This window comes from Drosophila albomicans, chromosome X (assembly GCF_009650485.2).
Source record: "Drosophila albomicans strain 15112-1751.03 chromosome X, ASM965048v2, whole genome shotgun sequence".
NCBI classification, from domain to species: domain Eukaryota; kingdom Metazoa; phylum Arthropoda; class Insecta; order Diptera; family Drosophilidae; genus Drosophila; species Drosophila albomicans.
Genome location: NC_047627.2, coordinates 6,378,814 through 6,390,855, shown reverse-complemented (window position 1 = coordinate 6,390,855; position 12,042 = coordinate 6,378,814). Strand labels below are relative to the sequence as shown.

Below are 12,042 nucleotides of genomic sequence, written 5' to 3'. Positions count from 1 at the left end.
GCGAGGGGAGTGTGCGGGGTGAGGCAGGTGTTCAAGAAGAAGAAGAAGAAGGCAGAAGGCAGACACGTTATTCTACTTATGGACTTGTGTTGTTATTTTTTAGTGCTTACAATTATTTTTGTGTTTGGCAAAGCGAAAACGGAAGAAGACGAACACAAACAAAAATGGGAAAAGAAGACAAGAAAAGAGAAAAAGAAAAGAGGAAGGGGAGGTGGGGAAAACCGAAAGCGCTGTTTTTACAACCACATAACGGAACAATCTAATATATATTTAATAGAATAATAATCATAATAATAATCATAAGAAACAATAAACTATGCGATAAATTTCAAGTTCAAGCAGCTACAATAGAGCGAGTGAGAGAGAGAGAGAGAGCAAGAGCGAGAGCGAGGCAGCAAGCGCAAGCGAGCGAGCGAGACAGAGAGAGAGCGAGAGAGAGCGAGCAAAGTGAGTGAGACAGACTTACTCCTTACCTCTAGATGTGTCAGTTGGTTTTGTTGTTGATGATATTGTTGTTGTTGTTGTTGTTATAGTAGGAGATGTTGTTGTTGTTGTTGATGTAGTTGGCAATACTTGTAGTTGTTGTTGTTGTTGTTGTGGGTGTGTCGATTGTATGAGATTTTTGAGCATTTACATTTTTGCAACCTTTGAAGTGCGTGTGTTGCGTGTGGCCAAGCAGACGAAACTTTTCTTTTACTTTTTCTTATTCTGTTTTTTTTTTCTCTTTTTGTTTTTTGCTTTTCCTTACTCGGTTTTCTTTTGTTTTGTCGGTTTCTTGAGGGTTTTTTCTTTTGCGTTTTTTTTCTTTTATTTTGCTTTTATTATTTATTTATGCTTCCGCTGCTGCTTTGCATTTTTGGGTTTGTTTTTTTGCTTTTTGCTTTTTGCTTTTTGCTTTGCTTTGTTTTGTTTACATTGCTTTCTCAACAGCGGCGACGGCGTTTAACGGCGAAATTAGCAGCGTGTGAGTGTGTGTGTGAGTGGTTTGGTGTCAATGTGTGTGTCTGTGTGTGTGGTGGAGGAGGGGGTGGGGGGGCACAACAAAATGTCGAATAAATGGCCCCTGCGGCATGTGATGTGCAATGTGTGCTTGCCTCGAGGTCGAGCAAACACACTCAATCTACAAATTCCTCTTGCAGCAGCGTCTAACTATATATCTTTGTCTCTGTGTGTGTGTGAGTGTGTTGGTGTGTGTTCGTGTGTGTGAGTGTCACTTTGTGTGTGTGTGTGTGTGCTATGGGCATGTGTGTGCGTTTCTCTGGCTACGAATCATGTTCAATGATGCACATACATTTATATATATATAAAGATTTTGATACGATCTTGATCCAGTCTGAGATTAAGAAACTATATACTATATAGATATATATGCATGTATGTACGATGTCGATTAGAACATTAGCTGAGCTGTGGCGTTTACGTTACGTGGTCGGTGGGCGTGGTCGGTGGTCGGTGGTCGGTGGGCGTGGTGAAGGTGGCGTGTCAGGATTTAACGTGGTTTAAACGACATAATATCAAAGAAAAGATAAGAAACAACGAAATTGTGAATGATTATTAATAAATTTCGTTTTCGTTATGTTTTTTTTTTGTCTATTATTTCATTTTTTTTGCGCTTAACTTTTGGTCAATCGTAAACCAGTTAATCAAATCATTTAACTCAATAACAGTTTATTTAACTTTTTTTTGTTGTACAATATTTTTATACACTTGCAGAACAGTTTATAAATTAAGCTAAAGTTCCGAAATTTTAAATATCAAAAATTCACTAATTATATACTCGCAATATTTGCTACAAATTATATATATTTACTTTGAAAACATTTCCCAACAATTTCCGCAAAATCTGACGATTAATTTATAAAGTAAATTAAACTTCATAAAAATATAAAAATTTTAAGATCTTTAACTATTTTTTTTGGGGGAGATTATGAGCAAAAATATGAATTTCAGTATTTTATTTAGTATTTTAAAATATTGAAATTTCTAAATTTACTCAATAGCTTATTAACATTCTTCATTCATGAATTTCAACTTGGAAAGAAACTTTGCTATTGTTTTGTTGTAGTATTTTTGTTAGTGGTATTTAGTATATTTGGTATATTTACTAGGTACCACATTTAGCATATGCAAAGGAATGCTAGTTTAGAATTTAGAGATTGCCCAATATAAATGAAATTTGGTATTTTATTTAGTATTTTAAAATACTAAAATTTTCAGATTTGTTGAATAGCTAATTATATAGTAAACTTGGAAAGAAGTATTGAAATTGAATTGTTGTAGGATTTTTACTAGCAGTATATATTTAATATTCAGTATATTTGGTATTTTTTCTAAGTTAATAAACTAGTGAATTCAAAGGAATAATAGTTATAAGCTTCGAAATTTTTCACATCAGATGAAGTGTAATATGAATTTAAGTATTTTTTGTAGTATTTTAAAATACTGAAATTTTCAAACTATTTTGGTATTTTAGCTTTAGTGTAAGGAAACTTTGATAATGCATTGTTGTGGTATTTTTACGAGCAGTATTTAATATTGGGTATATTTCATAATTAGTATATTTGGTATTTTTACTAGACATCAACTAGCGTATACAGAAGACTACTACTATCTGCAAGGGTATTAAATAGTCGGCAAGCCGGCAATGTTTAAAAATTCGAATGATGTCCATAGCTTAAAAGTAGATACCAACTATACATATATAAATGAATGCAATAGGGAAAGGAGTTTTCTCAAAAAAAAACGAAAAAAATAACAAACGAAAAATGTGAAATCGAAGAAGAAGAAGAAGAAGAAGACAACTAAAAACCTAACTCTGTTCCTAGTTACGTATTTGAAACTCAGTATGATCCAAAGGCGTACCTGATCAGTTTTCTCTTCTCAAAGAATTGGTCTGTAAAATTCATAAGCTACATACATACAACATACGTAATATATATATAGAAATAGAGAGGTTTACAATATATATAATACCTAAGGGAATCAGGGAATTTCAGTTTCTTATATTTTGTTTTTTTTTTTTGTTAAATCAAAATAGAAAACTTAAGAATTTGATGGCATTGTGTCTCAGATACGTTGAAGAATACATAGTTGATATTTAAGATACATATATAGTATATTTTGCTGGTATATTATAGAGTATATATATATTAATTGTACATCTATAGTATAGAGTATAGTTTACGATTATACGATTCAGGTTCACTCAGTTACATCATACGTACATACGTATACAAAACGCAAGAATATATATATAGTATAGTTTAGTATAGTATAGTATAGTATAGTATAGTAGTAGTAGTTATAGTATTATAGTAATCGAACTGTAAACAGAGCAAGAGACTGGGTACATTTAGAGACTTGCCGTTAGAAGAAGGAAAACTCAAAAAAGAACAAAACCCAAAATCGAATCAAACTTAACTCAAAAAAAAAAAAGGAGAACTAAGTAACCAAAAATAAATGGGAAAAAATAATGCTTGTAGTACATATATATTTCATATGTGGAAGAAAAGAAATGAAGTAAAGAAATGTTGCAACACCCAGACGAAAACAGAAAACCCGTACATGCAACTCACTTGAGGAACCGCCGCCAGCGCCAGGTGGCGGATAGGAAAACCAAAATTGATGTGCCAGTTTGAAGTGGCCCAAAGATGGGCTTGCTGCCATGCAGAACGCGGGGGAGAGAAAGAGAAAAAAAGAGACAAAGAAATACATATAAATGAACAACATTTCGAATATACTAAATATACTTAAGAATACAAAGCAAACCCAATCCTAACCTTAGACAACTGCGGAAGCAAATACATTTCACACATTTTCTTTGTCTTTAGTTTGCCTTGTGATTTTCTTTAGTATTTTGCTCGAAACTAAATTCGTTTCATTGCAAAATAGTTGTTGACATTTATTGTCAACATTTGGCAAACACATTTTGATTTATTGATGTGCTAAATTATTATATACAACTATAAATTATCGAAATATTTCAAATGCATTCATCACAAAAGTAAATTCGTTTCTATACAAAATAGTTGCTGACATTTATTCACTTCGATGGAATAAACCTAAAAGCTTTGTATTATTATTGAAATTGTACTTAAAGGCATATAAATTGATTAAAAATTGCAAACTAGATTATGTAGTATTCAAAACTAATTCAAATCTTCAACATTCTATCAAATTTTTCTAGTGACTTAATTATTAAGAAAGCTTTTGGAAGCTCGCTACAGATTTAAGTTTTCAGCTATACAAAATTTCCAACTAGATTGCGTATATTTTTTTTTTTCTTGGTAATTATTTCTAATTTGTTTGGTTACGAACAAACAAACCTAATTTAATCGAAACATTTCAATAATATATAATACATTTTATTGATTAAAATCTAAAATTTATATAATATTTTATTATTATATTATCATATTCTATTGTTGTATTGTTATTTTATTTCAAACTAGATTATATAGTATTCAAAACTAATTTAAATCTTCAACATTCTATCAAATTTTTCTAGTGACTTAATTATTAAGAAAGCTTCTGAAAGCTCGCTACAGATTTAAGTTTTCAGCTATACAAAACTTCAAACTAGATTGCATATATTTTTTTTTTCTTAGTAATTATTTCTAATTTCTTTGGTTACGAACAAACAAACCTAATTTAATCCAAACATAAAAGCTGAAATTTATATTTTGTTATTATATTATCATATTTGTATTGTTATTTTATTTCAAACTAGATTATATAGTATTCGAAACTAATTAAAATCTTCAACATTCTATCAAATTTTTCTAGTGACTTTAATTATTAAGAAAGCTTCTGAAAGCTCGTTACAGATCTCAAACTAGATTGTATTTTTTTATTGGTAATTATTTCTAATTTGTTTGGTAGCGAATAAACAAACCTAATTTAATCGAAACATTTCAATAATATATAATATATTTTATTGATTAAATTATGAAATTTAAATTTTATTATTATATTGTCATATATGTAATATTGTATTGATATTTTATATTATTATTGTGTTATATTATTTATATGTATATTATATTATTACAAACGTATTTTTATTTTATTTCTTTCGCGTTGCTTTGCGGTTTAATACACAACTTTTGTAGACAGTTTAATCATTGAGAACAATTTGCATATTTTAATTACTTTTAAAAAGTTGAGAACCTCCCCAAAAACTATTTTATTGTGTGAGTGAACTTTTTGCAAACTGAATTCGAGCACAACATTACAATTCTTAAATTAAGGAAGTGCAACTGTTATTATGATGGAATACTATATAGTATATAATATGTAGGTGGTTTAGTTTGGGGATAGCACGTGACTTTCTGGGTTACCGGCTTTGGAGAAACTTTCTTTCTGTGGTCCTTGTTGAGTACTCACCAAATGGGCTAAAAGCGTGTATTTGTTTTTTTATTTTATCTTATTTGTTATTTTTTGTTCCAACTTTTGTTATTTTTGCTCAGTTTTCACTTTTCTCGCTTTGCTGTTTGGGTTATTTAAATTTTTCTTTGATTAAAAGTTTTCTGCTTCTGTGCTTATTGGGAATGGATCGAAGTTATGTGCTTGCAAATGTGTGTGTTTGTGTGAGTGAATGTGTGTGAGAGTCTCTGCGTATGTGTGTGTGTGTGTGTGCAGCTTTGCGTTGATTATAAAAGTTGAAATTGTTGAAACAGGAATTACACACACAGCAGCAAAATGCAACTAAGTTAATTAAAAGCACACACTCACACATACATACATACACTCAGACCCACTCTCACACACACACACACGCACTGACATAGTCACACACACACGCATACGCACATACACTTTCACACACAGCCTATGCAATGATAAGGAAGCAATTTGATGAGCTTTCTTTGCTTGCTCCACTTGCTTTTCTTACACATTTCTTTATCTTTATGTTTTTTTTTTTTTTTTGTTGCTTTGTGTCCTTTTGCAATTTGTAATTGATGAGCGCAATATGTCAAAATCAGATTTGTAACAAAATTTTTGTCGTTTGCAAAAGAAGAAGCAGCAGACAGACAATGGAGAAGAAGGAGGAGTAAGCGTGAAATGCGTGTAATTTAATATTGTGAATATTGTGATATGGAATTGAAATTGGAATACGCGGAATAATACACGAGACACTGCTGACGGAGAGGCAGCAAAAACAACGGGCAGCAAAGGCAGCGAGCCAGCAGCCGTTTGCCGTTAGCCGTTTATCGCGGACTCGAGGAGGGTTTCTGCAAGTGCCGACCGAAGCCAAAGTATCATACGCCAACGCCAACGCTAACGCTGACGCTGACGTTGACGCCAACGACGGCAGCATCAAATGTTTGTCGTTCGGCCTTCGCCAAATGCAAAAAAAAAAAAAAAAAACAAGAGGCGCCAGCTTACAAAAGTTCTTGCTCTCCTTAGTGTTGTTGTTGTTGCAGTTGCTGTTGCCGCTGCGCTGCTTTCGTATTTTGTTACACTGCAGTTTGCACCATAAGTGCGAGAGCGCACTAACTAAACGGCTCTCGCACTTTTTGCACTCTCCTAGGCGTTCGCTCTCTCACACTGTCTTTGCTCTCGCAGTGGGCTCTCTCTCACTCGGTCGGCGGTTATTAACGTCGCTTTTCTTTCATTTTGGCATTAACGATACACGAAACCAAAATAATAAGGTGCAAAACACACACACACTAGCACACCAGCACACACGCACGCATGCAGAAGAAGGTGGAAAGAGAAGAAACAACTAATTGCACATTATACACTCACTCACTCACTCTATGCACATTTTGTTTATCTATTTACACTGGCCAGCACAACATAACAACAACAAAAAATGTAGGCTGACATCATCAGCAGCAAAGGACCAAACTAAAAAGAATTCCCCCCCAGCACACACATAAATTTCCCACCCAGTTGAAAAAGTCCTGCACGCATGTGAGTGACTGCAGCAGATCTTGCAAAAGCTTATCGTGTATTTAGTATATACTAAAGGCAGATGCAGTGATTGATTTGCACCGACACTTTGGTCACTCCGAAATTGCAATTGAAATTTATGCGAAATTTGGCATCTTTAATTGTTATATAAGATTTAATTCATTAACATATGTATATATGTAATTGGTATGCTGAATATTTTGTGTGTAATTTTAGTATATTATTTCAACTCTAGATTATCGAGTGTTATATGATTTAACTGCATTTCTGCATGCGAATTTTTGCAATGAAATGCGATTCGATTGTGCAGCTAGCCATGATATAAAACTATTTATTCAAGGACTCACGCCTCTCACAGCTGGCAACAACCGACACACAAACGTACATACATATATATTTATATATATATATATATATATATATACTTGTACTATATAGATAGGCAGGCACACACATTGTATCTGATTAGCAAAGGGCGTCAGTTAAATTGTAACGCTTACAAGTACTACATACATATGTACAATATATTATCATTATAAATAATTAAAACGTGACACAGTCCATTGATAGTAGTAGAGCACTTGATTAATTTTAAAATGCGAGCACAGAAAATAATTTCATAGAAAAAAATAGACACTGTTTAATGTAATTTCTTCAAGTTTAAAGTTGTAATATATATAAATATATATTTATATATATATATATATACAGATATCCATTTGTGGCATTAAGTTTAGGCATTTACCATTGACTACACACGAGTAGCCAGAACCGGAACAAGCTAAACCAGGGCACGTTTTGGATGCGTGTGAAGTGCGACTTGTTGTCGGGGACTTGCAATGTGTGTGACGACTGTGGCTGCTGGACTTGATTGCGCGACTGGTGCTGCTCCCACATCGCCATCGCCATCGCCTCGTTGCTACATATATATGCAGCACACATTGTCTCATAATGGATGCCTGATTACAACCGAGCAACGAGCGCCCCAACCAAACACACATGGTTAAAACTCTAACGAGCCACGAAGGAGCCAACAACATCGACTCTCCCTTTGCTCCCGAACAGATAAAAGCGAGAGAGAACTAGAGACCGAAGCAGTAAGCGAGAGAAAAAAAAGCGAGAGCGCCTCCCATCACGTCTGCGTGAGAAAAATAGGGAATTCGGCTAAATGACCCAGCAGGAAATGTGAAGTGTGCATGAATCCTGATTCGGGTTTGTTCTCATTTCGCATTTGCTGCTCATCCTCAGCTCATCTCTGCTGTGTCCCAAATGTCATCTGTATTATTACCGGTTAAATGTCTCAACTGTCAGTGGGTCATTTATTCACTGCAAATGCATTAATTCTCAGAATATTACCACAACTCATTTGCATTATTTATTATTCAATGCGTTGTTTTTTTCAGCAGTAAAAGTCGAAGCATGTTTGGCGCTAAAATCTCCATTTAAATTCACTGCGTGTGCTTTCGATTTTAATGATTCAACTATCGAACGCTTTTTACAACTTCCCTGGTAAACAAATAATTATAAATATAATTGTACTATTATTCAAAAAGCACAAGCTAAAAACAGAAATGTTAAAGCTCAAATATAAATCTATTTAAAAAAATAATGCAATGCTAACAAATATTCATATCGATACTGCTGCGTATGCGTAATAATGTGCACATCGATACCACAAAGCTCAGCATAGTGCGCACATATCGATAGTTCAGCACGAGTCTGGTATCGTTTTGCCACCACTTTTCAACAGCTGTATTGATGCATGCGACAATAATAATAATAATAGGCTGCTTTGTGATTATGTTGTTAGTGAATTAAATTTAATTCGTTATTATTAATTTTGTAACTCATACTAGATTTATATATTGCATCGTATTTTATGGGCAGTTGTTAAAATTGCAATAACGATTTCGATATATACTTTTTTTGACTGTCGCCCTGCCACCACAACAAGCCCTACGCAATTGCAGTCGCTGCGCCGTCGCTGTCGTAACGGTACAATGCCTGTCATCTTGATGTGCTCTCTCACTCACGCCCACGCCCTTCAAACAAACACAATGGCTGAATGTAAACTGCATTTGTTGATTATTCTGCAAGATCTCAAAGAACAACATAAATTCCAGTATCTCCCATTTAAATGGATTCTTGTATAATCTGCATTCTTGTTTTTAAACAAGTAACATATATTTAAGTATAAATTTATTTTTATTTTTTATTTACCAGACTACCACATACAAATCAAATACAATTTAAGGGTAAATAATAGTAGACTAAAGTGTGTATAAACATTGCAAACAATTGTTGTTGAGTTTGCATTTGGCAGTTGAGTGCGAAGTGTGCGCGTCCAATGAATTAATGTTAATACATATTTAACTACCCGAAAAATGCGCGCCCAAAATAAACAAGATGTTAGCACTGTCTGTGTGTGAGAATGTGCGAGAGCTTCTCATGCACATACAAACATATGTACATACATACGTAAATATGTTTGTAGTCTAACTCACTCTCTCTCGTGTGTAGAATAACAAAGCCAGCCTAGATTACTAACTAGCAAAGCCCCCCAACGAAGAGCAAGAGAGTGACAGAAAGAGAGAGAGAGGCGTGGAGAGGAGAGCAGCTTAAACAGCAGCAACAGCACCAACAGCGACGGCGGGCAAGCCTCCAACGAGCCGTAGTAGCCGCCACTCCACCCCCTCTCTGTGCAAAAATAAACACGATGTGTGAGAATTTGAGTCAGTTTTTAGTTGAAGTCGAAACGAAAAAAATAAATAAAAAGAAAAAAAGAAAACAGTCGCTTGCGCACAGTGAAACGCGAAACAAGCGCTGCCAACGTCGTCGTCTCGACTCGACTCGACTCGTCTCGTTCTCTTGTCCGTTTTGTTTTTTTTTTTTTTTTTGCTTTTCGTCAACGTGTTTGCGTCGCGACCGTTACACGAAAAAACAACAAAGTAGCGAAAATAATAATAATAAAAAAAAAAAAAAAAAAAAAACACAAATACAAATTGAAAGAGAAATAAAAGCAGATTAAAGAGTTCAAATGTAATTTGCATGTGGTATTAAACAGCTGCTCACACACACACACACATACACAAAACAATAAGAGCGATTGACAGACATTTAAGTGTTTAAGCTTTTTGCAATTGATCCAATGTCAGCAGCAACAACAGGGTTGCAACACTTGTCTAAATTGCTGCGTTTGCGCTGCCTCTGTCAACCCTAAAAAACAACAACAACAAACCGATAACAGCGCGTGCGTGCGTCGACGTCGTCTATGGCGTCTGCGCATGCGCGAGAGAGCAAGAGAGCAAGTACAATAATAACAATAAATTTTTGCAAATTAAGCTGCGGCTAATAACACTAAGTGTGCCCCGCCCCTGCAAATTGAAAGTTTTGCTTTAACCAGTTGGAGTTATTTCGGTCACTGGGCCACTGTGCACACACACACACACACATGCACATACAAATCGTTGTAAGAGCAAAGCGCCAAAGAGAAACAGAAGACAAGAGAGCGCAAGATAGAGAGAGTGCTGTGCTGATTATCCTTCAGTAGTTGCCATCTCATCAATTGCATTGACGTAATGCCAGACACACAGACACAGAGTCACACACAAACGCACACACACATGCGAAAACAATCGTGTAAAGAATTTAGTGTCTATTGCAGGTGTGTAGCCTAAAGTGGTTTCAATTTCGCAACTAGCTGCATTGGTGCGCGGGGGATGGTGTGGGGAAGGGGTGTGTGCTATCAACTGCTTAACGTCATATCAGCGTCAGTGGCGACGTCAGTCAAAAATTGCATTTTTTGTTTTGTTGTTTGTTTTGTTTTTATTTTTTAATTATTGTTTGTTATTTATGCCGCTTGATGGGCGGTAATTTTTGCTGTCAACCATGTGTGCATGACTGATCATGATGGCATACTGTAAGTATCGCTCTCTCTCTCTCTCTCTCTCTCTCTCTCTCCCCCTCTCTTTCGCTGTCTCTCTTTCTCTCTGTCTGTGGCCACTGGCCGCTGTTGCGTCTGCGTCATGCTGTCGACGTCGGCCACACTGACGTCATAGCGACAATGGCGCGAACAAAGTGCGATCGCCTTGGTGGCTGTGACTGCGGCTGCTCATTGCACAGTGGGCCAACGCATCGTGAACATGCAATAAAATTATATTTACAATTATAAATTATAAAATATTCTATCAATATTTTATTTAATCAACAAAATAAATTACATTTTATTTGATATATTTAATAAAATAATTGTATTGCTTTGTCGCGAAAATTTTGACCAGATTTTAATAATATTTTGATATTTGTAAAGTGTTTTCCGTTAGAGTTCAAAAGCTTTTGGGATACAATTGATTGAATAATTACTGATCCATATTAACTGAGAATATTGAATTGACATCTCATTATCAATCATTGTAAAATTCAAAAGAGAACAACTAAGTTGCCTTTTGATTCATTTCAAATTCATTCACATCTTATTCACAGTTGTTTCTCAGCGCTTGCGAAACAATAATAAGTGCAATTGTAACTGGAATAATGTGAAAGCATCTGTGATAAGTGCTTATGTATATACTACTTTCAATATGTAAATATATAAATCATTTAAATACATTGACGTCAACAGAGCAACAGGCGCCTGACAGAAATTTCGTTTCTTTGTTATTATTATTTTTTTTTTTTTTTTTGTATGACTAAACAACTTATTTTTAAGCTAGAAGTTCTCGAAACTATCAACGTAAGAATGAATAACTCACAAAAGTGGATGCTAAAATTATTGCCATACAGTGAATTATGATGACAAGGGCAATTGTAAATGAAACAAAAAAATTCAATGATAAACACAATCGTGAATTTCACAGAATTCGAAATTGACGTATTCATGACATTCATGGAGTTCAAGATAAATGAATACATCTAGTCAGAGGTACAAAGGTAATTTAATTTTTTTAACAGTCACCGAAATTGACGTAACCCGCGTAGTGACGTACATTTACTTAAAAACTTCTCAGGCTGCTGAATTGTGTTTAAAGTTTATTAGTAATGAGTTTCTTTTTAATAGTGCAATATTTTTACTGTATAAATAGTAATGAATACTTTCAATTTATTAACTAAACATTCTTTTTAAAT

At 34.4% G+C, this 12,042-nt stretch overlaps 1 protein-coding gene across 2 annotated transcripts in view; it reads right to left on the bottom strand.

The window, feature by feature from the left end:
* LOC117578020 (ras-interacting protein RIP3) overlaps positions 1 to 6,228 on the bottom strand; it is a 34,851-nt gene extending 28,623 nt beyond the window's left edge. The window contains exons 1-4 of one of the 2 annotated variants that reach the window (XM_052001887.1): positions 6,130 to 6,228; positions 5,386 to 5,488; positions 3,576 to 3,659; positions 474 to 1,407 (exon numbers count right to left, since the gene is read on the bottom strand). In XM_052001887.1, the coding sequence (XP_051857847.1) occupies positions 474 to 630 (157 nt within the window). In that variant the 5' untranslated portion in view covers positions 631 to 1,407; positions 3,576 to 3,659; positions 5,386 to 5,488; positions 6,130 to 6,228. Of the gene's footprint in view, positions 1 to 473; positions 1,408 to 3,575; positions 3,660 to 5,385; positions 5,489 to 6,129 lie in introns of those variants that run through there. The other variant, XM_052001886.1, reaches the window with a different exon arrangement.
* Between the last annotated feature and the right edge of the window lie 5,814 nt (positions 6,229 to 12,042).